Below are 27264 nucleotides of genomic sequence, written 5' to 3'. Positions count from 1 at the left end.
TGTGCCACCATTAACACTTGGGGCACACTTGCTGCCTGTAGTGCTGGGGGGGTTTCACTTTTGTGTTACAGCTTAATCAGCCTTGGAAAGTTCTTGGCTCTGTCCCTTGCAAGAGCTGAGAATTTATTGTTCTCCTGCTAGGGCAAAGGTTTTGGTGATAAATCATCTTTTTACAGTGTCTGATACGTGTATTCCTATCTCTAGTGGAGCTGTGGTAGGGATGTAATATTTAATCTTTAGTATTTCAGACTGGCAATTTCTGTGGTGTCAGTGCTTGTGGAACTTGTCCCAGAGGCAGAGGGAGCAGTGTTTAGGCTGTGCAGAGAGCTGTTCATGTTGCTGCTGGCAGTAACTGAAGTGGATGTGTGGCTGCTGCTGGCAGAAGTGAAAACGAGACTGTTTTGAGGGACTCTTTTCTCTCTATTCACACTCTGTTATGTCAGACTCAAACCTGAAATCGTAACTTGGAGATCCCTGGCCTCTGCTTCAGCTACTGGATTATATGAATACCTTGTTCTGGGATGCCCAGTACTGGGAGAGTGATGGCAGGTGTTACCAGTTCAGACCAGTGGCTTTGGGTAAATAGATTATTTTCTCATTTACAAATTGTCTTCCAGCCTTTGGTCTCTGTACTGCCAAGGGAGAAGAGGGATTGGTAGAGTGTGGCTTCTGCTGTTGGCTTGGTTGGATGACAGTGGTCTGTGGGGTGATGTGTAGGCTTAGTGTGTAGGTTGGTAGAGAGCAGAGGGCATTCAGTTCAAGAAGGACCTCAGGGAACTGCTTGGCAGAGTCCAGAGTCACAGAGCTTCTGTAGGCAGTGGAACATCTCTCCCTGTAAGCCCAGGCTGAGGGAGCTGGGGCTTGGAGCTTGGAGCAGAGAAGCCCGAGGGCTGCTGGGGATAAAGATGTGCAGGGCTGGAGCCAGGCTCTGCTCAGGGATGTCCAAAGACAGCATAAGGGGCACTGGGGGCAAGCTGGAGCAGAGGAGGTGCCGTGGGAACAGGAGGGAAAACTTTGTCCCTGTGAGGGTGCTGGAGGCCTGGAGCAGGCTGCCCAGAGAGGTGGTGGAGTCTCCTGCTCTGGAGACTTTCCAACCCCTCCTGGATGTGTTCCTGTGTGCCCTGCCCTGGGTGCCCCTGCTCTGGCAGGGGGTTGAACTGGATGGTCTCTGGAGGTCCCTTCCAACTCCTGATGTTCTGTGATTCAGGGGCAAGTTTTCTCGATTCCCTTCAGCCCTCTGCACAGTGTAGACTCTAGCCCAGAGATGCTCTGGGTGTGTGCCCTGTCAGCTGAGGGTCCCTGCAGCAGTCCCTCTCTGCCAGGTGTGTCGGCACATCAAGAACGGGGACGTGCTGCTGCTGAACCGGCAGCCCACGCTGCACAGGCCTTCCATCCAGGCACACCGTGCCCGCATCCTGGCCGGGGAGAAGGTGCTGAGGCTGCACTATGCCAACTGCAAGGCCTACAACGCTGACTTCGACGGCGATGAGATGAACGCCCACTTCCCACAGAGCGAGCTGGGCAGAGCAGAAGCCTACACCTTGGCCTTCACTGATGAGCAGTATCTGGTTCCAAAGGTAAAGACAGCTTCCAGAGAGCTTTACTAACACCTGAAGGCATTTGGATCTTTTTTTGTTGGCTTGGAATGTGCCAAGAAAGCAAATGGCCTCCTGGCTTGGATCAGAAGCAGGGTGGGCAGCAGGGACAGGAGGTGACCATTTCCCTGTGCTCACCATAGAGGAGGCCACAGCTCTAGTGCTGTGTTCAGCTCTGGGCCCTCACTGCAGGAAGGACATTGAGGGGCTGGAGCCTGTCCAGAGAAGGGCAATGAGGCTGGAGAAGGGCCTGGAGCCCCTGGGCTAGAGGAGGGGCTGAGGGAGCTGGGGGTGTGCAGGCTGGAAAAGAGGAGGCTGAGGGAGACCTCATTGCTCTCTGCAGCTCCCTGAAGGGAGGTTGGAGTGAGGAGGGGACAGCCTCTGCTCCTTGGTGGTAAGGGACAGGAGCAGAGGAGATGGTTCCAAGCAGGGACACCTCTCAACTAGTCCTCATCCAACCTGGCCTTGAACAACCCCAGGCAGGAAAGCAATAGCTTTCCTGGGCAGCCTGTTCTGAAGTCTCACCACTGAAGAACTTCTTCCTAAGCTCCAGTCTAACCCTGCTCTGCCTCAGCTTCAAACCGTTCCCCCTTGGCCTGCTCTGGACACCCTCATGAAAAACCCCCTCTGCAGCCTTCCTGGAGAACCCCTTCAGTTATTAGAAGGCAGCTCTAAGGTCCCCCCTGGAGTCTTCTCTCCAGGCTGAACACCCCCAGCTCCCTCAGTCTGTCCTCACAGCAGAGCTGCTCCAGCCCTTGCATCATCTTTGTGGCCTCCTCTGGACTCACTCCAGCAGCTCCAGTCTAACCCTGCTCTGCCTCAGCTTCAAACCATTCCCCCTTGGCCTGCTCTGGACACCCTCATGAAAAACCCCCTCTGTGATTCTATGATGAGGCAGAGAGGAGTCTGTTTATGGATCGTTGAAATGGATTCCTGGTTTCTGTTCTGCCTCCACTTGTTTCCTTCATCTAAAGGAGGCCCAGCACACCCCAACAGTCCTGTTCCTTTTAATCACAGAATCACAGCGTGGTCTGGGTTGGAAGGGACCTCCAATGGTCATCCAGTCTAACCCCTCTGCAGTCAGCAGGGACATTCTCCACTGCTTCAGGTTGCCCAGAGCCCTGTCCAGTCTCACCTTGAATATATCTCCAGGGATGGGCCTCAACCACCTCCCTGGGCAACCTGTTCCAGTGTTCCACCACCCTCCTGATGCAGAACTTGTTTCTAACATGCAATCTGAATCTGCTCTGCTCTAGTTTGAAGCCATTGCTCCTATGTCAGTGTCCAGAAGAGGTTTAGCAGAGTTGTGCTAGGCTGATGATTTCTTTGTCTTCTGTCATGAAATATCCATCTAGAATAACTTTGGAAGTTGCTAGCAGATCAGTTACTACTCCTTTCCAACTCTCTTTCTTGTTACCTCTCCAGGATGGGAAGCCACTTCCTGGCTTGATCCAGGACCACATGATTTCTGGGGTCAGCATGACCATCCGGGGATGCTGCTTCACCAGGGAGCAGTACATGGAGCTGGTTTACAGAGGGCTAACAGACAAGACAGGAAGAATTAAAACCTTTCCTCCAGCCATCATGAAACCACAGCGCTTGTGGACAGGAAAGCAGGTAGCTTCCAGTGCACTGGGCTATGGAATGCTGCTGCTTCCAAAGCGGGCAGGGTGCTCATGCTGGAGCCAGTGCTGCTGGGAGCTGCTGAAAAGCCAGATCCCAGCATCTAACAGCAGACACCTCAGGGTGTGCTACTGAGAGTCACTTTCCATTTCAAGTGACAGTGCTGGAGGAGAACTTGTGCTGCTTGCTGCTCTGCAGAGTGTCCCTGGTGGAAGTGCAGTGCTGCAGCTCACAGGTGTGGGAGCAGAGGAGCAATCTGTCGCTCATAGTAAACTAAGCTTTTCCAGGCAGTGCTTTTGAATCTCTGAACTTAGAATTGTAAGGAAAGGTTCTTGTGCTGGAGTTTTGGGTGGATCCTTAGGTTGATGTCATATCTGAGGTGAGTGCTCCACTTTCTGCTATTGAAGAGAGTTGAACATTCAGTCCAAGTGGTACATCTCAGAGCAGAGCAGGGGAAGTTCTCTCCCAGTTTGTCTGGTGAAACCCAGCAGACAGCTCTTTATTTCCCATATCCATGTGGATATCTCTCATTACTGGAAAAATACCTGGTGCCATCTGCTTCTGCATATTGAGGTGTCTCAGCTCATTGATCTTTCAAAGGCAGAGGAGCAAGGGGATGTTCCTGTCTTGTAAACAGCAGATTTCCAAGCCTTTAAAGCTTTGCTATTAGTGGAAAAATGTGTGTAAGATACTGCTCTTCTCCTGCATCTCACACCTAGGCTCCTTCCACTCTGCCTGCTTCTCACAGGTTGTCTCTACATTGTTAATAAACATCATTCCAGAAAACCACGTCCCACTGAATTTGACTGGGAAAGCGAAGATTGGAGGAAGAGCCTGGGTAAAGGGACCTACAAACAGATGTCTGAACCTGGACTCCATGTGTGAATCTCAGGTATGCTGGGGCAGCAGCTCTGGAGTCTGGGCAGGGCTGTAACAAAATGCTGTAGGCAGCAGAGGAATGGGAAGGGAAGGAGGAGTGTGGCCAAGGGAAACCAGGTACAAACAACAGTGGTGATTAGAGGATAGGGCTGGGTACCAGGAAAAGCTCTGCTCTGATCCTGCCTAATCCATGGTCAATAGGACAGAGTCTAGTTGGAGGCCTGTGCTAGTGGAGTCCCTCAGATGTCAGTAATGGGACCAGTGCTGTTCATCAACAACCTGGCTGGGGGCACAGAGGCAGTGCCAGCCAGTTTGCTGATGACACCAAACTGGGAGGAGTGGTGACACCCCTCAGGCTGTGCTGCCGTTCAGTGAGACCTGGACAGGCTGAGAGCTGGGTGGGGAGAAACTGAATGAAATCCAACAAGGGAAAGGTCAGAGTCTGGCATCTGGGGAATAACATCCCCAGGGACCAGGACAGGTTGGAGACTGACCTGTTGGAGAGCAGCTCTGAGGAAAGAGACCTGGGGGTCCTGATGGACTTCAGAAGGGTGCTCAGGAGCCAACAATGGCCAATGGCATCCTGGGGTGCATTAGAAGGGCTGTGGTCAATAGGTCTAGAGAGGTTCTCCTGCCCCTCTGCTCTGTCCTGGTGAGGCCACATCTAGAATATTGTGTCCAATTCTGGGCCCCTAAGATCAAGAAGACCCTCAGGGAACTGCTTGAGAAAGTCCATCCCAGAGCCACAGAGCTGCTGTAGGCAGTGGAACATCTCCCTATGAGGTCAGGAGGAGGGAGCTGGGGCTTGGAGCTTGGAGCGGAGGAGCCTGAGGGCTGCCCTCATGGCTGGGGATAAAGATGTGCAGGGCTGGAGCCAGGCTCTGCTCAGGGATGGCCAAGGACAGCAGAAGGGGCACTGGGGGCAAGCTGGAGCAGAGGAGGTGCCGTGGGAACAGGAGGGAAAACTTTGTCCATGTGAGGGTGCTGGAGGCCTGGAGCAGTCTGCCCAGAGAGGTTGTGGAGCCTCCTGCTCTGGAGACTTTCCAACCCCTCCTGGATGTGTTCCTGTGTGCCCTGCGCTGGGTGATGCTGCTCTGGCAGGGGGTTGGACTGGATGGTCTCTGGAGGTCCCTTCCAACCCCTCACATTCTTGGGCTCTGTGACATTGTTTGACTGTGTAGCTGGGACATTACACATGGTGTTAGAGGTTTTATTTCTGCTCTCAGTGCTGTGTGTAACTACCCTGACCATGTTTAACTGTTCACATGGGGATCACCCCGTAACACCTGCAGGGATCACAACAAGGTCACCCTTTCTGTTTTCCTCAATAGCTGTGCTCTGTTTTTCAGGTAGTTATTAGAAATGGGGAATTGCTGTGTGGAGTCCTGGACAAAGCTCACTTTGGCAGCTCTGCCTATGGCCTGGTCCACTGCTGCTATGAGCTCTATGGGGGTGCCACCAGTGGGAAGGTGCTGACGTGCCTGGGCCGGCTCTTCACTGCCTACCTGCAGCTCTACAGGGGCTTCACCATGGGTGAGTGCCACAGGGACTGCAGCACCTCCCCAGTTACAAAGCAGGTGTTGTTGGACACCATAGATTCATGGGATTGGTTGGGTTGGAAGGGACCTTCAAGATCATCCAGTTCCAACCCCCTTGCCAAGAGCAGGGACATCTTCCCCTAGCCCAGGTTGCTCAAGGCCTCATCCTTCCCTGGCCAGGGAAGGGACATCCACAGCCTTCCTGGGCAACCTGTTCCAGTGTCTCACCACACTCACTGGGAAGAATTTCTTCCTAATCTCCAGTCTTAATCTCCCCTCTTCCCGCTCTAAGCCATTGCACTTGTTCTGTCACTACAAGCCATTGTAAAAAGTCCCTCCCCACTGGAAAGCTGCTCTAAGGTCTCCCTGAAGCCTTCTCCAGTCTAAACAGCCCCACCTCTCTCAGCCTGTCCCAACATAGGACGTGGGGAGAGTCCTGCACCAGTACAGGTGAGGGGCTAACATGTTGGAAAGCAGCTCTGTGGAGAAGGACCTGGGAGTGCAGAAGGACAACAGATTCCCCACAGCCAGCAGTGTGCCCTTGTGGCCAAGAAGGCCAATGGCATCCTGGGGTGCATCCAGAAGAGTGTGGCCAGCAGCCTGAGAATGGTTTTTGTCCCCCTATATTCTGCCCTAGCAAGGCCACATCTGCAGTCTAGTTCTGGGCTCTCCAGATCAGGAGAGACAGGGAACTGCAGGAGGGACTCCACCAGAGGAACACAAAGATGCTGAGGGCACTAGAACGTCTCTGTGATGTGGAGAAACTTAAAGCCCTGGAGCTGTTAGCCTGGAGAAGAGCAGACTCAGAGAGGATCTTCTCAATGCTCAGCAAGAGCTAAGGGGTTGGGGCCAAGGGGATGCATCCAGACCTCCTGTCAGTAATGTCCAGTGACAGGACAAGGGGCAGTAGGCACAAACTGGAACCCAGGAGGTCCCATCTGAACACGAGGAGAAAATTCTTTGGTGTGAGGCTGCTGGAGCCCTGGAGCAGGCTGCCCAGAGAGGTTGTGGAGTTTCCTTCTCTGGAGAGATTCCAAACACACCTGGGCAAGGTGCTGTGGGTGTCCCTGCTGGAGCAGGGGGGTTGGGTGAGATGATCTCCCTGGGTCCCTTCCAAGCCCCACCATGCTGGGTTTCTGTGAATCTCTGTGCTCTGTGTCTCTCACAGGGATTGAAGATATCTTAGTTAAGCCTGAAGCAGATGAGAAAAGAGACAAAATCATTGAGAGGTCACGACAGGGTGGAGTTGGGGTAAGTCTCTTGCAGGATTTGTTTTCTTCCCATCATTGAAACTGTTTGCAGTCCTGCCCTGTTTAACCTCCCTGTATTTTACTTTCAGGCTGTTAGAGCTGCTCTTAATTTGCCAGAAGCAGCTTTGTGTGAGGAGGTGCAGGGGAAATGGCAGGATGCCCATCTCTGCAAAGACCAGAGGGACTTCAACATGGTTGATCTGAAGTTCAAGGAGGAAGTGAACAATTACAACAATGAAGTTAACAAGGTTGGCATCAGGGCACCTGTGTTTGCTAATCTGGTCTGGAGACTTTCTCATTGAGTTAATGGAATGGTGCTGAGGGCTGCCTGACTCTTCTGGAGGCTGAAGCTCTCCATCTGTCTCTAGCATGAGGTTTCACATGCTGCCTTGCTATCCCAGCCTTGTCCTCCCTGAAGGAGAAGATAGTTTGATACTCAAGATGCTTATAAAATGCTGAATAGTTTGTGGTCGCTCAGCATCTCACTTACTTAAAGCCTTCTGCAGCAATTGGGTTGGTTTATTATTTTATTAATAGTGGTTTGGTTTTGTTTCCCTTGCCCCACCACAACTCTTTAGGTTTGCATGCCCCAAGGTCTCCACAGGAGCTTTCCAGAGAACAATTTGCAGCTGATGGTGCAGTCAGGAGCCAAAGGATCCACTGTGAACACAATGCAGGTAACACAGCTGAATACTCAGCATCTGCTTCTCTTAGGAGGTTTGTCCTGCAGTGTGAGCTACTTAGAAGCTCTTGTGTGGATAGCTGATACCACAGCAAGATTTTTATTCTGGACTTTTGAAAAGAGAGGCCTTTGGCATGGAGAAATTGTAGAAGAATTGTGATAAAGAGCTCAGTGAGTGATGGAGGAGAGTCCACATTCAGTGAACCTTCTGGGTTTGAATTGGTGCCCTCTGCATTGGGCTCTGTAGAATCAGGAGACATCCTTTTGGGAGAGAATGCTGCAGGTCATACAGACAGTCCTGCTGCAGGAGGAAGCTTCTCCTGGCCTCTCTTGGAGTCTGATTCCTCTGTACCATACTTCCACTACTGAACAGGAACAACTAGGACAAAAGGAACAAATAGGTGACCTTAGAGCTGCCTTCCAGTACCTGAAAGGGCCTGCAGGAAGGTTGGGGAGGGACTTTTGACGAGGGCTTGTAGTGACAGGATGAGAGAGAATGGATTGAAGCTGAAAGAGGGGAGATTGAGACTGGAGATTAAGAAGAAATTCTTGATAATGAGAGTAGGGAGACACTGGAACAGTTTGCCCAGGGAGTTTGTGGCTGTCCCCTCCTTGGAGGTGTTCCATGCCAGGCTGCATGAGGCTTTGAGCAACCTGGGCTGGTGGAACTGGGTGATCTTGAAGGTCCATTCCGGAATGGTGGCAGAGGCAGCAGGCAATGCTGCACAATGCTGTCTCAGAATGGCCAAAGCTCAGGACACGGTTTTGAGGGCTTGGGTTTGGTTTTAGTACACTGCTAAGAGGTGTTGTAGGGGCCTTAAAAATATTTCTAGTACTTGTACTTTCACGTCTCTTTGTCTAACAATAAACATCCAGAAGGAGGGTGGAAATGTTGAAATGAGGGAGGGCTGGAATCTCTTCAGAAGCCCAGATGAGGTTTTCCTGCCTTTCCTGCCCTTGAGCAGCAAGGAAAGTTAATGAACACGTTGGCATTAGTTTTTCCAGAAAAGTTGTTGACTGAAGTGAGCAAAAGATGTGATGGAAAAGTGATGTCTCCTTTTTCCTGCCCACATTTAGATTTCCTGTTTGCTGGGCCAGATCGAGTTGGAAGGCCGAAGGCCTCCGCTGATGGCGTCTGGCAAATCGCTGCCCTGCTTCCAGCCTTACGACTTCTCCCCTAGCTCAGGAGGGTTTGTGACTGGCAGGTTCCTCACTGGGATCAAACCTTCTGTAAGTTGAATACTGCTGTGCTAATACTGAAGTGTATTTAAATCTCGGCATCAAGAGGCTGTCCAGGGCAGTGGTGGAGACACCACTCCTGGAGGGGTTTGAAAGCCATGGAGATGTGGCCCTAAGGGACATGGTGCAGTGGTGAGCTGGCAGTGCTGGGTTAAGGGTTGGACTTGGTCTTGAGGGATTTTTTCAACCTGAACAATTCTGTCATTCTGTGGTTTTAATACAGAGTGTCTGCAATAAATCAGCCTGGTTCCTATGTACATTTGAGAAGGAGCAAACCATGCCAGCCATGGTGTCCTCCTCAGCAGAATTCTGATGGTGTTGTGCTTACCTCTAGGAGTTCTTCTTCCACTGCATGGCTGGCAGGGAAGGTCTTGTGGATACAGCTGTCAAAACCAGCCGGTCTGGCTACCTCCAGAGGTAAGAGGCTTGGCTTAGAATGGGAGACTTCAGAAGGTGCTTTACTTTGTTTGGGATGGTGGTGTTGGTGTTCTGTTGAGCACTGTAGACTGGAAGCAGTGCCATAATGCTCAGCTCCAGTTCAGTGTCCCTGCTTCAGAGAGCAGCGTTTGCTGGCTGAGTGTTGAGTGTTTCTTCTGAGGTCTGGATCAAGTGAAACTTTATCCTTTCTGACTCATCTCTGGCACATAGCAGAGGCAACTTTCCTTTTGGAAAAATCTTTTTCCTGCACAACTAAAAATGCACAAACTGTAGGAAGCTCCAGTTTTCCTTGGCCACGTCCTGTGGCCCTTCTCTTTATTCAAGCAACACCTCTGGTATGTAGAGGAAGAGGCTGTAAAGAAGAGATGCCTCTTCCTTTCAGACAACCCTTTCAGAGGGACAGCAGAAACAGGATAATTTGCTGGTTCATTTTACTCCAAGGAAACTGAAGGGAGAAACATGCAGAAAGGTTTGCAGTATAGAATTAGAGTGGATTGGGTTGGAAGGGACCTTAAAGATGATCCAGTTGCAACCCCCCTTGTCATGGGCGGGGACACCTCCCACCGGCCCAGGTTGCTCAAGGTCTCATCCAACCTGGCTTTTGAGGAGACATCCACACCTTTGGGCAGCCTGTTCCAATGTGTCATCACCTTCACAGTGAAGATTCCTTCCTGATACATAATCTAAATCTACCCCTATTTGGGGCCATTCATCCTGGAGCAGAGGAGGCTCCAAGGAGACCTTAGAGCTGCATTTCAGTATCTGTAGGTGACCTACAGTAAAGCTGTTCAGAAGGGCCTGTGGGGATAGGATGGGGGACAATGGTTTGGAGGTGGAGCAGGGCAGAGTTAGGTTGGATACCAGGAGGAAGTTTTTCACTGAGGGTAGTGAAATACTGGAACAGATTGCACAGAGAGGTGGTGGAGGCTCCATCCCTGGAGACGTTCAAGGTGATGAGGCCCTGAGCAACCTGATCTAGTTGAAGAGGGTTCCTTCCAACACAATGTGTTCTATGATGCTGTGATCCTGCCCTTTCTCAGGGTCTGTCACTACCTAATACCACTGTGCAGGTCACCTGTGTGCTGTCTGTATGAGTTCTGGCTTCCAGAATTCCTGACCAGCTCTTAAGTGCACTTAAGATATCAATGAAACAGTGTTTCTCATGTTAGGGTTCGATATCCCTGTTGCTCGGTAGCCTCCTAACAAGGTTTCTTGTTTCCCCTTTCCCTCTGGCACAGGTGCATCATCAAACATTTGGAAGGGCTGGTGGTTCAGTATGACCTGACTGTGCGAGACAGTGATGGCAGCGTGGTGCAGTTCCTGTATGGAGAGGATGGGCTTGACATCCCTAAAACCCAGTTCTTACAGCCTGAGCAGTTTCCTTTCATTGCAGACAACTATGAGGTGCAACACCTAAACCCTGAGTGTTTGTGTGGGGTGGAGGGGGAGGCTGGAATGCATAGAGACCATCTGGCACATCTGCTAGGGATCCAGTGACACAGCTGGATCTCAGGCACTCTCAGACTAACCTACATTTTGAATTGCCATTGTGTGCACAGTATGGCAGATCTGAAGCCTGGGGCCTGATTTGGCAAAGAACATCAAGAGCTCTACCTGTTCTCACCTACAATACTCTGCACTTGGATTCAACACTGACAGCTTCACACTCCTGCCAAGCATGATTCACTTCCTTTCAGCAGTGTCACCACTGCTGGTCAAGAATGGCAGGAGTCAGATAAAGATAATTAGGAGTTTTGCCTCAGTTGGGTTGAAAAACAGTTTTGAAAATGGTTTTACAGCAGCTGAGCATTTTGAGTGGCAGCAGCTTTCAAGTTTGCCTCTTCTGCCACAATGAGCATAGAGAAAAGGATAATCATACACGTGACTTTCTCACAGGTAATCCAGAAGACAAACCATCTGGATGAAGCTTTAGCAAGGATGGAGCCTCACCAGGCTAACCAGCAGTTCAAAGCCATCAAGAAGTGGCAAGCCAGGCACCAAAACTCTGTGCAAAGACAAGGAGGCTTCCTCACCTTTTCCCAAAAGAAACTGGCAAGTGTGAAAGCACAGATTCCAGGAGGAGAAATCAGAAATGGGAGAGATCCAGCAACCTTGCAGGTAACACAGGAGTAGCTGAGCTGCCTGAGCCCTTGAGAAAGCTGCAGAATCCCGTGGTTCTTTTTTTTTAATGTCTTTGTATGTCCCAGAGTGGTTCATAGTCTGTTCATGTGAACTGCCTTTGGAAGGAACCTCCTCAGTTGTGGCAGTGGTGAAGCTGATACTCATTTATTAAAGTCTGTAGGCCCAAGAGCTATGGCAGAGGTCCAAAGGCCTGAGGGCAAGCTGGTTATAGAGAACAGCCCATGTCCCTGGGTGATCTGGGGGATTGGATTTGTTTCCTTGGTGGTAGCTTGGATGTGCTGTGGGTTTTTTCCCATGAACAGAGAGTGTATCTCTCCTGGATGGACTGATGCATGCTCACTGGATGAGAGCCTGTTTCTATACAAAGACTGGAGGGCTGAGCCAGCCCTGCCTACTGTTTCAGCAAAGTACTCTTGTTTAACCCTCTTGTACCTCAGGGCTCTCATCTGTGTGCTGGGGCCTTGCTTTCACAGGGAGTTTACCCTGGTAGAACATGGACACTTAACATGAACCTCTAAGGTGATGGTGTTGAGAGAGAGCTGTGAGCTTGTCTGCAAATACCCTGCAATCCCTGCTTGATCCATTCAGGGATGCTGAGGTTATGTTCCTGTCGGCACTTCTGATAACATTCAAAATTACTTGGCCTGGGGATTCATTCACTCTTGTTTTTTCTTTCAGTAGCTAGGCAGATGAAGCTCCATGTTTGTCTCTGTCTCAGCTAAGTGGACAGACTTCCATGCCATGAGCAAGCTCTTCCTTCACAAAGCAGCAGGGCCTGGACAAGACAGGTTCAGCACTTTTGCCATGCTGATTTTTTTTTAAATTGGTATTAACTTTTTCCTTTATTAAATGCAACAATTGAAAACTTGAAAGACTAGCAAGCTGAAGAACAGAAATGGAGTCGGTCCAGAGGAGGGCTGGAGCAGCTCTGCTATGAGGACAGGCTGAGGGAGCTGGGGCTGTTCAGTCTGGAGAAGAGGAGGCTCGAGGGAAACCTAATAGCAACCTTCCAATACTTGAAGGGGCTACAGGAAGACTGCAAAAGGACTGTTTGCAAAGGCCTGCAGGGACAGGACCAGGGACAGTGGCTTCAAACTAGAGCAGAGCAGATTGAGATTGGATGTGAGGAACAAGTTCTGCGCCATGAGGGTGGAGGAACACTGGAACAGGTTGCCCAGGGAGGTGGTTGAGGCTCCATCCCTGGAGATAGTCAAAGTGAGGCTGGACAGGGCTGTGGGCAACCTGATCTAGTGGAGGATGTCCTTGCTGACTGCAGAGAGGCTTGGACTGGATGAGCTTTGGAGGTCCCTTCCAACCAGGAGCATTCTGTGATTCTACGAATCAAGAAAATGCAAGCTGTGTGTCAGATCTCTGCTGTGTTGTTGGGCTTGAATGTGACAGCTGCAGACCTGGGAGGCTCCTTTGTTGTGGCCGGCTTTAGACAGGCGAGGTGGTGATCAGCTAGAAGTAAAGACTAAATTAACTCCCTCAGTATCAAATCATCCTTAGAGGGCTGGTTTTCACTGATGTCTGGGGTAGTCACCATGAATAGGCAGGTGACTATTTCAGGCTAGCAAAGAATCTTGAAATCCTTTGAGGTCACAAGCGTGAAATACCAGAAAGTGGAGAGCACCACATCTGTAGCCTGAGTGGTTTGCCACGTTGCATCCAGCCTGCAGATCTGTGCAGGGTGTCCTTCCCTGCTTCACCGTTGCCTGATCATCCCTGCTGGAAGCACTGTCCCTTGGGTTTGCTCTTGCTGTAGGTAAACCACTCTGCTTCACCATCTCCTCTTATTTTCAGTTACTGAAGATGTGGTATGAGCTAGATGAGAAGAAACGAAGTAAGTACCTGAAGAAGGCAGCAAAGTGTCCTGACCCAAGCCTTGGGGTTTGGCGTCCAGACACTCACTTTGCATCTGTGTCAGAGACCTTTGAAAAGGGAGTTGCAGATTATGTCAGCAAGTGGGAATCTGAGAGCAGACGAAGCTGTGTGCACCCAGCACTTCCTTCAGACAGGTGATGACTTCTGTGTCTTCTCTGCACTGAGTCAAAGCACAAAATAACCTTTCTGTACTGTTTGCTAAAGCTGAAAAGTCTTTGTCAGCTCCTGGTTTGGCTGTGCCCTGTATGAAAGAGCGCACTGGGGCTCAGAGTGGCCCCTGCCAGCCCAGTGTGCTCAGTGTGCAGAGGTGAGGCCCTGCGTCTGCATCCTCCAAACCTGCCTTTTCCATGCTTAGCCAAGCCTTTGGGGACTAACAGCAGCACCTTGTTGTCACCCTGCATGTAAAATGGTACTTCAGGAGTTCTAAACCCCGAACTCTGCTCTTGCTACACCTTGGAGTTAGCAAGGTAGTTCAGATGAGCAAGCTGGGAATAAATGGACTCTCTTTTGCCATTCTGGCAGCAGCACTGAAATTTTGGCCAAGGCCGCAGTCCTGTGTGTGTCAGACCGGAGTGGGACAGAGTTACAGCTGGTGTGTCCATAAGATACCAGGGAAGGAGCTAACCATTGGACTGAGAAGGCTCTTCTCAGTTTAAGGCTCTTCTGAGCCCTTTATTTTGTACTACACTGAGCTAAACCTCTTCTTCCTTGTCTTCAGATTGAAGGACTTGCTCTATTTGAAGTGGCAGCGATCTCTTTGTGACCCAGGAGAAGCTGTGGGACTTCTTGCAGCTCAGAGTATTGGGGAGCCTTCCACACAGATGACTCTGAACACCTTTCATTTTGCTGGCAGAGGTGAAATGAATGTCACACTGGGTATCCCAAGGTGAGGAATCTGAGCTGTGTTCTCAGTGGGTCCTTTGCCATTTCTGGCGCTTACCTAAAAGTGCTTCACATGGCTGGCAGGTGCAGCTGTGATCTTGAGGGCAAAGGATCCTTCAGCTGAGTTGCAAATTGAGCCTGTTCTGAACTGGTTACAATGATTTACAATTTTCTGGTTGTTTTGGTTTACTTTTCAGGTAGCACATCTCTGTGCAGGCCTTTTATTCCTACCAATGGACAGCAAATGGCTTTTTTCTTCCTGTGTTTTAGTCAGTGCAGTAGAAGCCTAAGGATGTGGTGCTTTGTGGGTTTGCCCTCTGCTTGCCTCTTCCTCTTCCTAACAGCTTTGGAACTTATTCCTTTCACACACCTAATGTCACTGCAGCTGTGCAATCTGGCATGTTCAGTACTCACCTATGCAGAGAGAGCCCTAGTTTCTGGCAGCCAGGTTTCCCCTGGCTCCTCTGTTTGTGGCAGTGACTTTGTCAGCACATACCTTTGCCAGTCATCAGCTGGATATGAGTAACAGGGTAGCTAACCCTGGCCACCTGCACAGGTGTGTGGGACCTTGGGTGGGAGATGGTTGTTATGGCAGAGAAGGAGGGAAAGGAGACAAAGTGCAAGGAAGCATCTGTAGGAAGCAGGTTTCAGCAGCTCTGTTCTTGGAACAGTTTCTCATTCTGCCTGTTCTGTTCCCATAATTGGGTGATAATCTAATTGAGGTGGAGGAGCTGCTGCTGTACTGTGCCTGATGAGCAACCAAAGATGAGAAGCTGTTCAAGGTCACCTCTTGAGAAATAATGACACATTGAAGCAATCACTCCTGGTACCTAAAACCATATCACATCTGTGACAGAGGGCAGTGGAAGGAGCGCTACTCAGACCCCTGCATTATCCATCTCCACACTCCTAATGGGAAAGAGAATGATCTATCCCAGGAAACTCTCTTGTCTCTTTGGACACCATATTACATTCTCTAAGCCTGGGAATGAAGTAAGATAAGAAGTGGGCAAAGTTTTGAAGCCATATTCTTAAGTAATATGGACATCCATAAAGGTCTGTGGGATGGGTGCCAGGATGAAGGTGCCAGGCTCTTTTCAGGGGTGCCCAGTGGTAGAACAAGGAGCAATGGGTACAAGCTAGAGGAGGTTCCATCTCAACCTGAGGACACCCTTCTGTATGGTGAGGTTGACCAAGCCCTGGAGCAGTCTGCCCAGAGAGGTTGTGGAGTCTCCTTCTCTGGACACTTTCCAACCCCTCCTGGATGTGTTCCTGTGTGCCCTGCCCTGGGTGCCCCTGCTCTGGCAGGGGATTGGACTGGATGAGCTCTGAAGCTCAGTTCCAACCTTTCTGTGATTCTGTGTGCTGTAACCACAGTGTGTGACTGTGGCAGAGCTGGCAGTTGCTCTGTGCTGCCTAATGAAATGAAGTGGTGCTTGCTGAAGTACACAGTGCTTTTATTGCTGAATTTGAAATGTCATTCTTGATTTAAAGGCTGAGGGAAATACTGCTGGTGGCTGGTGCCAATATCAAAACACCAACCATGAGTGTTCCTGTGTTCAATACCAAGAAAGCTCTGAAGAAGGTGAAGCAGCTTAAGAAACAGCTCACAAGGGTGTGCTTGGCTGAGGTGAGCCTCCTACTCAGTCCTTTGAGGGGCTACAGAACAAACTTGAGCTTTGTGGCAGTTCCCAGGTTTGAAGGCTTATCTTACGGACACAAGAGCAGAGGGTCCTTTCTTTTCACCTCTTGCATACTGAACCTGTAAGATCTACTAGGACCTGGGGCAGTGGAAGCAATCACAGTTTCTGTGTCTGCATCAGACTTCAGTCTAACCTGTAAAGCCTCATCTTAGGCTACAAACTATAGAGCATAAAGGAAAGGCAAGAGTTTAGTTACAGCAGCACTGTAATGGCAGGAGGGTTGAAGCTGGCTGCCACAGCCTTGTTTGGCTTTCTCTCAGGCCCCTGGTGAGTCTCTAGAGTGGGCAGGCTTTTGTTCAGTCTTTGAGACAGTCTCACCTGGCTGTGACTGGCACAGCAGGGACCTTTCTATTTGGTCCCACCCCTTCCTTATAGAATTGCCTGTGCTCAAGAGAAGCAGAACCTGTGGCTCTGGAGACTCCATGTACTGAAGTGTGATGTATTCTTTGCTCCCTTTTCCTAGGACTGCCTAGGGCTTTCTAGGCTTTACTGGGCCCTCCTGCAGGCCCTGTCAGCAAGGGGCTGAAAGCAGCAAGGACAGTTAAGTCTCAGTTCTGTGCTGAAATAGTGCCCTGCTGGATGAGCATGGGTCAGTAGAGGCAGCTGTTGGCGCAATGAGAAGTGCAGTCTCTTGAGAAGGAGTCAGGTGGGAGGCAAGGCTGTTCCCCAGCTATTGTCTAAGTTAATGGTAGGGAGGAGCTCAACCCGAGAACTGTGTGGTCAGTTCTGCCCTGGAGCTGCCAGAGCCTGCAGGAAGCTTTGCCGGTTTGCCTGCTGTGATTCTGGTCTCCTGTAGATAGCATTGGGATGGTAGGGAGTAAACGAAGGTCTTTGTCAAAGGAGTAAAGCTCCTGCCTGGGGTTTCTGTAGGTCCTGCAGAAAGTGGAGATCGAGGAGTCGCTGTACATGAAATGCAAGCAGGACAGACATCGCCTCTGCAAGGTCAGGTTCCAGTTCCTGCCCCATGAGTACTACCGGGAGGAGAAGTGTGTGAAGCCCAGGCAGATCTTGCACTTCATGGAGACAAGGTGAGTCTGCTTCCAGATGGTTCAGTATGTGCCCTTCTCTTGTCTTTCCCTGGGCTCTGACTCACTCTGTGCTGATCATTCCTGCTGCTGTGGCTCTCAGAGCAGCAGCTCCCTACGGACGTCCTTGCACAGCTGCTCTTCATGTCCTGAATGAAGCCCTGGCTCTGTGGGGGCTTATCCCAGTGCAAGTTTAGCTGGTATCAAGGGAGATCAATATACCTGGAGAAGAGCCATATAAACAACCTCTCATCCCTTTGCATGCTTAAACCAGCTTGTCAGCAGCAGAAAGGTTTGGATAGCTCAGTTATCCCTTCATGCTGTTGTTGAACAAAACCAAACCTGAATTTCCTTTAGTATTAAAACTAATCAGAAAAGGCTGGCTGCCTTTTTTGTCATTTTGCCCTCTGCTTCCTTCCCCATGTCTGACCAGATTTGTACTGTTAATAGTAGAACAATTAGTGATAAGGGGCTGGTGAAAGCTGTTCTTTGCAGAGGGGCTGTATTGATTTCTTCCTCCCCTAGGCCAGGTGGGCTCAAGCTGTGCTTCTTTATTAACAGTTTTGCATGTGCTTGATGATTTACAAACCCAGACCAGTAGTAACCCATCTCTCCTGGAGGGCAGTTTGATGTGCAGATTTTGTCTGGCTGAGCTGTTCTGAGCTTTGGATGCATGGCAGCACCTGTGATTTCTAAAGGAAAGGGAAAGGGAGGGGAAGAAAAATTCTTTGCCTTATCCCATAAGTACTTTCATCTCCACCAGAGAATATGGCCTGTTGTGGGCTAATTGACTTCTTAACTTTCTGACAACTCCAAATTCCCTGCTGTGGTGCTGAGCTCTGATACTCTGGGTTGCTTCTTCTTTCAGGTTCTTTAAGTTGTTTCTGGAAGCAATTAAAAAGAAGAGTGCCAAGATGGAATCTTTTACTGCAGTCAGTGCTCGGAGGGCAACTCACAAAGATGTAGACAGTGACCAAGACAAGGTACAGAAAAGCACTGCCTGAAGAGTGCTTCACTCGCTTTGTCTGTATTTGAGAACCATGTTTTCATTGTGAAAATGAGATGTGTGCATACTGAATTACTGCTCTGTATGCATGAACTGTTTGCATTCTTCTGAGATCCACAAGGCAATGAAGGTTACTGTGCGTGAAATCCTGATTCACTGCAGACTGTACTCCAAAGATGCCTCTTGATTTTTAGCTTCAGTGAGGTAAAAGCATAGCACAGTTGGCTCCCCAGTCGCACAGAATCACATACACAGAACACATCCAGTTGGAAGAGGTCTCCAAGCTCCTCCAGCCCAACCCTCCACCCAGCACTCCAGGCTCAGCACCAAACAATGGCCCTAAGCACCAGTTCCACAGGCTGTTGGAACACCCCCAGGGATTGGGACTGCAGCAGTGCCCTGGGCAGCCTCTGCCAATGTCTGAGAACCCTTCCAGTGCAGAAAGATTTTCTGAGAGTCAGCCTGAGCCTCCCCTGCTGCAGCTTGGAACCATCTCCTCTGCTCCTGTCCCTTGCCACTAAGGAGCAGAGGCTGTCCCCTCCTCACTCCAACCTCCCCTCAGGGAGCTGCAGAGAGCAATGAGGTCTCCCTCAGCCTCCTCTTCTCCAGCCTGCACACCCCCAGCTCCCTCAGCCCCTCCTCTAGCCCAGGGGCTCCAGGCCCTTCTCCAGCCTCATTGCCCCTTCTCCAGCCTCATTGCCCTTCTCTGAACAGGCTCCAGCCCCTCAATGTTTTTGCTGCAGTGAGGGCCCAGAGCTGAACACAGCACTCGAGGTGTGGCCTCCCCAGTGCTGAGCACAGGGGGATGGTCACCTCCTGTCCCTGCTAGCCATCCTGGTTCTGATCCAAGCCAAGATGCAGTTGGCTTTCTTGGCCCCCTGGGCACTGCTGGCTCATGGTCAGTGACTGCCAACCCACACCCCCAGGTCCTTCTCCAAGCTGCAGCTTTCCAGCCACTCATCCCCAAGTCTGTAGCTCCCCAGGTGCCTGACCTGGCACTTGGCCTTGCTGAACTTCACACAATGAGCCTTGGCCCATGGCTCTCACCGGTCTGGATCCTGCTGCAAAGCTTCCATACCCTCTAGCAGATGGACACAGCCACCGAGCCTGGTGTCATCTGCAGACTTACTGAGGGTGCCTCAATGTCCTCATCCAGATCATGGATAAAGATGGTAGAGTCACTGTCCTGTTGTAGCAGTCATGAAAACTGGGGGGAAGGTCCTTCTTTCACTGAAAGGCTTTTGCATGTTGCCTGTGCTGCTGCTCTCCCATCAGGGAGCCATCCCTAGCTGGCAGCTGATGTATCTTGCAGATACTCACTTTCCTTGCTGTTACAGCTGCCATGAGTTTATCACTGCCTGATAGCAGTGGAATGAGAGAAATTAATTTGCTCTTACAGGTACAGCGTGCAGCAAGGGACTGGTAAAGTTCAAATGTTTGGCTAAAGCCTTTTGATGCAGTTGATGCTGCCTAGCAGTAAGCCTGATTATCTGCTCTGTCCTGGGTTTCTAGGTACAGAACCATCAGGAAGCTCCAGCAGAGGAAGAGGAGAACATTGTTGATGCAGAAGCTGATGAAGGGGATGGTGATGCTACAGAAGCCAAACGGAGGAAGAAGCAGGAAGAGGAGGTAATGGGTTTAGAGGAGCCTAGCACTGCACTTTAGTTCCCAGTTTCCTTTGCCTTGGTTTGAGTTGGGATGGAAAACTTCCATTGAAACAAAGTGCTGAAAAAACCCAATGCCACTTGAAAGGAGATAGGAAAGTCTGTGCTGGTCAGCTTTGATTTGGATGGGGAGAACAGGAGCAGAAGGTCTGAGCTGAGACTTGTTATGACCATGTTCACCGTGGCTGAGCCTGGTCACTGCTGTCCTTGTAAGAGTCGTTCAGAGCTACACAAGTCAGAGATGGAAGGGATCTGTGTTTTCCCAAAGCCTTGTTCTTCAGGCACTGGGTCTGGCAATCGGGTTGGCCATGCTGGAGTGCACCTAAGCTATACCTCTGGCTAATTTTTAAAACTTTGCAGTGGTTCTTAATGAACATTCTCTGTGGCTCTGCATGTTCCTCCGTGCCCCAATGGTAGGTTGTTGTAATTTAACCAAGAGGTTAAATCCTCATTGAAAATTCTGAGGGAATCCCATCATCAGTTGGATTATGGGAAGAGCTTTTTGGGGGGGAGACAAGTAAATTCTGCTACAGTCCCAGTAAGATGCAGTGTCCCAGACTGTACTGAGTAACAATGGCAACATTATGGGTTGCTGTGAACAATCTGTGAGCAATTCCCTTGCTGCAAGAGTGGTCAGGTATTGGAACAAGCTGCCCAGGGAGGTGCTGGAGTCACTATCTCTGAAGGACTTTAAGGACTCTGGGGAACCTGATCTGGTTGAGGATGCTCCTGCTGACTGCAGAGGGGGTTAGATTGGATGACCTTTGGAGGTCCCTTCCAATCAAAACCATTCTATGAAATGTGGACATGGCACTTGGGGACATGGTTTATTGGTCATGGTGGTGTTAGGTGGATGGTTGGACTTGATGATCCTTGAGGGCTTTTCCAACCTTCCTGATTCTATGATAAGCAATAGAGACTGCACTGGATCTGCTGTGTTACTTGCTGTGCAACAGAAGCATTTTCACTGTGCTGTAGCAGAGAGGCTTGCAGCTTATGGACAAAAGTGTTCATGGTCTGCTCTGCTTTGGTAAGTGTCCTGGCTCAGGTGAACACAGCATTGTTTATAATTGCAGGTTGATTATGAGAGTGAAGAAGAGAAAGGAGAAGAAAACATGGATGAGAATCTAGAAGATGAAGAGGCTGAATCAGAAAAAGAAGAGAGGCCTCCTGGTGCTGAAGACGAGAGCGGAGCAGCTGCTGAGCCTCAGTCCTTTGTGTCTCAGGCTAAAAGAGAGAGAGGTCACTCGGCTCAGTCCGCAGAGCTGCGAGTGAACGCTGTCCTGGACAGCCATCCCTCCATCCAGGGCTACAGCTTTGACACTGAGAATGACCTGTGGTGTGAGGTGAGGTGGGGCCTGCAGCAGCTCTTGGGGCCTGCAGCATCACTTTGTGCCTGCACACTGCTTGCAGGTTACTCCATAACAAATGGAGTTTGGCACTGTGCTGCTGCTGCTCTCTCTGAGCTGTCCCCTGTGATTACAGAAAAGGGGCAGCACAAAGGTGCCTCTTGACATCATGTTTTAGGAACTTCTAGCTGTCAGAACTTCTGAAGAAACTGGGTTTGAAAAGCAGGATTGGGACAGGTTTATTGTGGTTTCATCTATAAATGTGTGATGCAACCCTAGGTAGCTCTTAAGATGCATAGAGTGGTTTAGGTTGGAAGGGACCTTGAAGATCATCTAGTTCTTAAACAAAAGCGATTAAAGAGTCTAAACTTCTTAAAACCAACCAACCAAAGCAACAGGTTTTGGACAGGTTTATTGTGGTTTAATCTCTGAATAGGTGATGCAACACTGTGCAGCTCTTGATGAACAGAAGTGATGGCTGGACTGATGAAAGAGGCTAAGCATCTTAAAAACCAGCCAACCAAAAAAACCCCTAACAAACACATGCCCCACCCCACTCTCCTCAGAATAAGCCACATAAACCCCCCAGTCTGTAAGTTCAGAGGTGTTAAAAGCAGTGTGGAGGAGCAGTGCTGGGGTGCAGTGTTCACATAGGTGTCACTCAGCTTTCACCCTAGGCAGGCCCTAGTGTAGTTCCATTGTCTGCTTTTTGCAGGCTGGTTACTGAGCTGTTTCCTAGAGCGACACTCTTGTTGGGTTTCTCCTTTCAGGTCTCCCTGAGACTGCCCCTGCTGAAAGTGTACTTCGACCTGAGCTCCCTGCTCGTCTCCCTGGCGCAGAGCACCGTCATCCACGAAGTGAAGGGCATCACACGCTGCTTGTTGAATGAAAGCACCTCCAAGCATGGAGAGAAGGAGCTCGTTCTTCACACAGAAGGCATAAACCTTGCAGAGCTCTTCAGATACTCTGATGTATGTAATGGACTTCAAATCCTGAAGCTGAGTCAGCTTTTCTTGTTCTATTTCAGTTTAGCAGGGGTGTTGTGGAGCCTTTGCAGCTCTAAAGCTCCCTTCCTCCTCATTTTTACCCCCAGATGTGTTCAGACCATGGTTGAGCCTTTTCTTAAGGGCTGCTGGCAAACCAGGTTTTGTACAGCACCCTGTGGTCTAATGACAGATAATGTCACAGCAGGCTTCCAGCTGTCTCTGATGATCCTTGAGGGAGTTCCTCCACCTGAATAATTGCAGTACTGGGAGGTGAACAGCTCTGTTATGCCATCCAGCCCTTAAGTCTGCAAACACAAGAGTGGTTCAAGCTAAATCTCTACTGCTTTTGCTAGAAGCTCTTGCTAGCTGAGGAACACTGGGCACTCATGTGGTGCTTAGAAGACTCTGAACATGTTCCTCTGCTGCTTAGGATGGTTTCTTAGTTTGTTTTTTCTGATTTCAGATCATTTTCTCCTGTTCTGAGCTTGGATTGCAGTACTCTTATCATGGATATCATGCTCTGATCACTACCTTAAACACCAGAATCATTTTTGACTGTTTGAGCTGATGCCTGGTTGTTCTGTACCTGTTGGTGCTGCTTATGAATAATGGAGAGAAAAAGCTGGCTGAATTAGGCCTCAGTTATTTGGAGGTGCAGAGTGCCAGCTGCCCTCACCTGTATCCATGGCTTTGTTTGATTTCAGATTTTAGACCTGAACAGACTATACTCCAATGATATCCATGCCATGGCCAAGAATTATGGGATTGAGACTGCCCTGAGGGTGATCATAAAGGAAATAAAGGATGTGTTTGCTGTATATGGTAAGACTCCTTGGGATTTTTAAAGCCATTCTTTAATGTCATTCAGATGGGAGAAGCCATTCAGATGGAACACAGTCCTGGTTTTGCAGGATCCCCTCACATATGGGTGTGGTTGCAATTTGTACCTTTTCATCATTTTAATCATTATCACAGAATCACAGAATCACAGAATGGTTTGGGTTGGAAGGGACCTCCAAAGGTCATCCAGTCCAAGCCCCTCAGCAGTCAGCAGGAACATCCTCCACTAGATCAGGCTGCCCAGAGCTCTGTCCAGCCTCACCTTGAATATCTCCAGGGATGGGGTCTCAACCACCTCCCTGGGCAACCTGTTGCAGTGTTCCAGCAGCCTCATGGTGCAGAACCTGTTCCTAAAGTCCAATCTGCTCTCCTCTAGTCTGAGAGTGTGACTTCTGTGAAGACTTTATTAGTTAATTGTTAGGTTCCATTTAATCAGCAGAAAATTCAGAAGACAAGGCTGAGTTGATGTCCCCTACAGAGAGCTTTTCAGGTTATTTCTTTTTTACAAGCTGTAAGGTGCAGACTTCTGAGGAAGGTAGCTAACTGATGGCCCTGAGGATAGGATTCATCTTGCCTCACTGTAGCTGTTTAATGATGGGAGGCTGGGCTCCCTTGTAGCTGAGGTTTTATGTTTTTCCCTGCCCTGTGTGACTGCTCTCTCTGCAGAGATGAGTTGGAGAGTCCAGCAGCTAGCCTAGGGAAGATGCCTGGCCTCATAGGCATGCTGGATGTGCCTTCAGGGAGCTAAGTCTTGCTACTGAAAAGAGGGAAGCTTAAGGCAGTGGGAATTGGAGCAGCCAGTCATACCAAACATATCTGTCCTCTGGCAGCCCAGAAAGGTCTGCCCCAGGAAGTGCCAGGTACATATTGACTGCTGATGGTCATCACTCATGGCACTGCCCCCACTGCTGGTGACAAACAAGGGCATGCTCTATTTAGCCCAAACTTCCATGGGTGCTTAATGTTCTGCACGGAAGAGGGCACAGAGAAGGGCCCCACAGCTGGTGAAGGCTCTGGAGAGCAGGTCTCATGGGGAGCAGCTGAGGGACCTGAGGTTGTTCAGTGTGGAGAAGACGAGGCTGAGGGGGGACTTCATTGCTCTCTACAGCTCCCTGAAAAGAGGCTGCAGTGAGGCAGGGGCTGGGTTCTTTTCCCTAATCTCAGGTGATCCAGCAAGAGGAAATGGCCTGAAATTGTGCCAGGGGAGGGTTAGGTTGGAGATGAGGAAAAATTTCTTTGCTGCAAGAGTGCTCAGGGATTGGAACAGGCTGCCCAGGGAGGTGGTAGAGTCACCATCCCTGGAGGTGTTCAAGAAACCTGTGGCCACGGCACCTGGGGCCATGGTTTGGTGGCCACGGTGGGGTTGGGTTGCTGGTTGGACTGGGTGAGCTTAGAGGCCTTTTCAGCCCAAACAGTTCTGTGAGTCTATGAAAATATCAGAACTTCTCTGCCCCCAATGTCCAGCTAAAACAGAGCAGCAGGGGAGGGGTTGGAGCTCCATCCCATCACAGGTGGGTGGATGTGTGATCCCCTGTATGAACAAAGCTGACACACACCTCATGGAATTGATGCAGAGAAACTCTACGGCCATGCAGCATTCCTGACACCTTGGCTTCCTTGAGAAGAGGCAGTGAGGCCTGCCTCTCTTGGGTGTGTGAGGGAAGCAGCTCTGCACAGCAATGGGCAATGCCAGGGGAAGGTTACCAGAGATGTTCTCCACACTGATTCGATTCAGGGAGTTTAATTGTGACCTGATTCATTAACCCTCAAGCTTGTCCCTGGGCCAATGTGAGGGTTGGTGTCTGTTGGCAGGCATCGTGGTGGACCCTCGACACCTCTCCCTGGTGGCGGATTACATGTGCTTCGAAGGCTTCTATAAGCCCCTCAACCGCATTGGCATCCAGTCCAACTCCTCCCCTCTGCAGCAGATGACATTTGAAACCAGCTACAAATTCCTGAAGGAGGCAACAATGATGGGTGAGTGGCTGAGTCTGGGAGGGCTTGCTGCAGCCTTTCACACCTGCTTGCTTCTCAGCAGAACTTTCCACTGGTGCATAACTACATGAGGAAAAGATGCCAGAGGCTGATGCTGTAATTAAGGCTTTGCCTAGCAAAGTGTTCCAGATGTTTTTAATTAAATTCTGCCAGCTGAGATGAAGGCAGCTGCTCTGTGGGGCCTTGGACTCCTTTCTTTAAGAATTAGATAGGCATTTGTATAAACAAGCCTTAGGATTTGCCAGGACAAAGCCTTTGAACAGGTCACTACGTGTGCCTTTTGCTGTCTTTGCCACTGACGTTGTCAGCTCCGCTTTGATTTCCTGTGCGTGGAGCTCTCACATTTCCATCTCTTCTCTAACCTCACCATTCAGAATCTTATTGTGAGATCAGTCCTCTTTTAACTTGGGTTCTGGTTTACTTCTGCTTCCTTTGTTTTTCTCAAGCACAGACAAAGGGTCAGGTTCATTTACCTAGTGGTAGGTTTCTAGGGACATGGGAGATGCTTAGGGCTGTCCTTGTGGCCTCTGGCTGCTGCTCTCGAAGGTGCAGAGGTGACCTGGCTGCATGGATCATTTGCAATGGCACCATGTTCACATCTCCATGCAGGAGCTGTACCCACCAAGCTTGTGCTTTAACCCTGGCTTTAGACAGTTTGCTTCATCTCATGCTTTGGACACTGTGCCAATAGGCCTGGCTCCTGTCCCTTGCCAGCTGGATGATGCTGTGCTGCTCCTGTGCTGCCTCTGCTGCCTTACATGTGGGAAAAGCAGGTCTCAACTTCAGCTCTTCAGCTAGAACCTGAAACTGCTTTGCACAGATGCTAGAGAGACTTTTATCACTGAATTCCTTTGCGTTCCTGCTGCCTTTTACCTTTCCTGGGAAATCTGGGTTTTCATGAATAATACTGGTTCCAATGGACTTAAAATGCATCTGAGAATCAGAAAGGCAGAGGGTAAGTCTGGGCTGAAATTAACTGGAAGAGGGAGCTTTGTGCCCAGCTGTGCTCCCTCTCTCTGGATTTATGTTCTACACACTGACTTAGAAATGGGTGAAAGGTAGATCTGTTTATGGGCAGTACTGTGAATAAAAACAGGAAATGCATGCTGGCAGAGGGCACAGTGAACTGGCAGGAAAGCTGCACTGGGTACAAGTGAAGGGAGTTACTGATTTCACCATTATGGAAACCAAAGCCGTAAATGTGGATTGCAACACTCTGGGTCTGCTTTGCTTTAATGGAGCTGATACTTGAGAGTCAATGCCAGGTGCCCTCTGTACCCTGAGAGTGCAGTCACAGAAGCAGTGCCAGGGAGCAGCCCAGGCTGCCCCAGCAGTGCGATGCCTTTGTCTGGTTGCTCCCAGCATGGCTCTGTGACCAGGAGCAAACAGGACACTTGTGGCTGGTCACAGAGGAGCTCCTTCCCCTCCACTGACACAGTAAGGACTGAACTGTAGTTGAGGTGGAAGCCACAATCACTGCAGTGCCATGAAGTGTGCTGTGGTGCAGCTCCAGGTCAGTGCATTGTGCTCGGAAGAGTAAGGAAGAGCCAAGTTCTAGGTTCCTGTAGTTAGGATGAATGAAAAACAACCTGGATGCCTATAAAACAGTGAAAGCAAAGCAGTAGATGTCATCTGGAGAGCTTCCAGATTGCTGTGACACCATTTTGCTGCAGTGAGTAACCACAGGATCAAAGGAATTCATGGAATGTCTCTCCAGTGGAAAATTCCCTGAGGATTTCAAATGCACATCAGAAGGGTTCACTCCAATGAAGGCAGAAGGCAGCACTGAGAAGGGTCTCTCTGGGGCTTTGCCTCCTGCAGTCTATGTGCCCAGCAGGATGCGTTCACCAGGAGGGGAAATCTGTGGTCTCCCAGCAATCAGGACACGTTGGCTGCTCCTGCTGAGCAGGGAGAGCTCAATCATGTGTGGCCCAGTTCCTTGCTTGCCCAGAAGGGCTGGGCTGAGGGAGCAGTGGCTGCAGAGCTGTGGGCAGCTGCAGGCTGCAGCTCCCAGAAGTACAAACCAGTCTCAAGAGCAGGTGGCAGTGCCCTTCTGAAACGGGCTGGGGCTCACCCAGGGGACTCCTGGGGGGAGACCAAACTGCTGCCTCTGCAGTGCTGGCCTTTGAGAAACCTTTGGAAGCATCCTGATGGGATTTTGTCTGGATTGTTTTGCAGGTGCCCATGATGAACTGAGATCCCCTTCTGCTTGCCTGGTGGTTGGAAAGGTTGTTAAAGGAGGCACTGGCTTATTTGATCTGAAGCAGCCCCTCAGGTAGAGCTCTGGGTGTAACTGCAGGGTTCTGGCTGCAGTGCTCATCGTGAGATGCCTGTGCTCTGCAGCTCTGAAGCAGGGGCACACACTGTGTCCCCTTCCCTCAGCCCAGCAGCTTTGTTAATCTGCACACTTGGTAGGCCTCATGGATCTGATGGGACTGCCTGCATCTGTAGGAGCTGTGCTGTGACCCAGAGCAGCATTTATCTACTGTTCATTAATGTAAAAAGAGAGATTTTTTTTTTATTTACACAGGAAAGAATAAGATC

General features: G+C 50.0%; 1 protein-coding gene across 1 annotated transcript in view; it reads left to right on the top strand.

Annotated features, from left to right (window-relative positions):
• The window catches only part of POLR1A (RNA polymerase I subunit A), a 43493-nt gene extending 16494 nt beyond the window's left edge, over positions 1 to 26999 (top strand). Inside the window, exons 13-34 of the mRNA XM_054391513.1 lie at positions 1323 to 1577; positions 3021 to 3212; positions 3967 to 4110; positions 5447 to 5630; positions 6804 to 6886; positions 6975 to 7133; positions 7464 to 7562; positions 8645 to 8797; positions 9141 to 9223; positions 10483 to 10648; positions 11141 to 11362; positions 13190 to 13404; positions 13989 to 14156; positions 15647 to 15782; positions 16726 to 16883; positions 17749 to 17863; positions 19399 to 19515; positions 20627 to 20896; positions 21670 to 21870; positions 22590 to 22707; positions 24538 to 24702; positions 26899 to 26999. Of these exons, the coding sequence (XP_054247488.1) occupies positions 1323 to 1577; positions 3021 to 3212; positions 3967 to 4110; positions 5447 to 5630; positions 6804 to 6886; positions 6975 to 7133; positions 7464 to 7562; positions 8645 to 8797; positions 9141 to 9223; positions 10483 to 10648; positions 11141 to 11362; positions 13190 to 13404; positions 13989 to 14156; positions 15647 to 15782; positions 16726 to 16883; positions 17749 to 17863; positions 19399 to 19515; positions 20627 to 20896; positions 21670 to 21870; positions 22590 to 22707; positions 24538 to 24702; positions 26899 to 26999 (3504 nt within the window). The remainder of the gene's footprint in view (positions 1 to 1322; positions 1578 to 3020; positions 3213 to 3966; positions 4111 to 5446; positions 5631 to 6803; positions 6887 to 6974; positions 7134 to 7463; positions 7563 to 8644; positions 8798 to 9140; positions 9224 to 10482; positions 10649 to 11140; positions 11363 to 13189; positions 13405 to 13988; positions 14157 to 15646; positions 15783 to 16725; positions 16884 to 17748; positions 17864 to 19398; positions 19516 to 20626; positions 20897 to 21669; positions 21871 to 22589; positions 22708 to 24537; positions 24703 to 26898) is intronic.
• Positions 27000 to 27264: the final 265 nt, after the last annotated feature.

Source organism: Indicator indicator, chromosome 23 (genome assembly GCF_027791375.1).
Source record: "Indicator indicator isolate 239-I01 chromosome 23, UM_Iind_1.1, whole genome shotgun sequence".
Taxonomy (NCBI): Eukaryota; Metazoa; Chordata; class Aves; order Piciformes; family Indicatoridae; genus Indicator; species Indicator indicator.
Note: the sequence above shows the minus strand (reverse complement) of the source record. Positions and strands in the feature narration are given on the sequence as shown.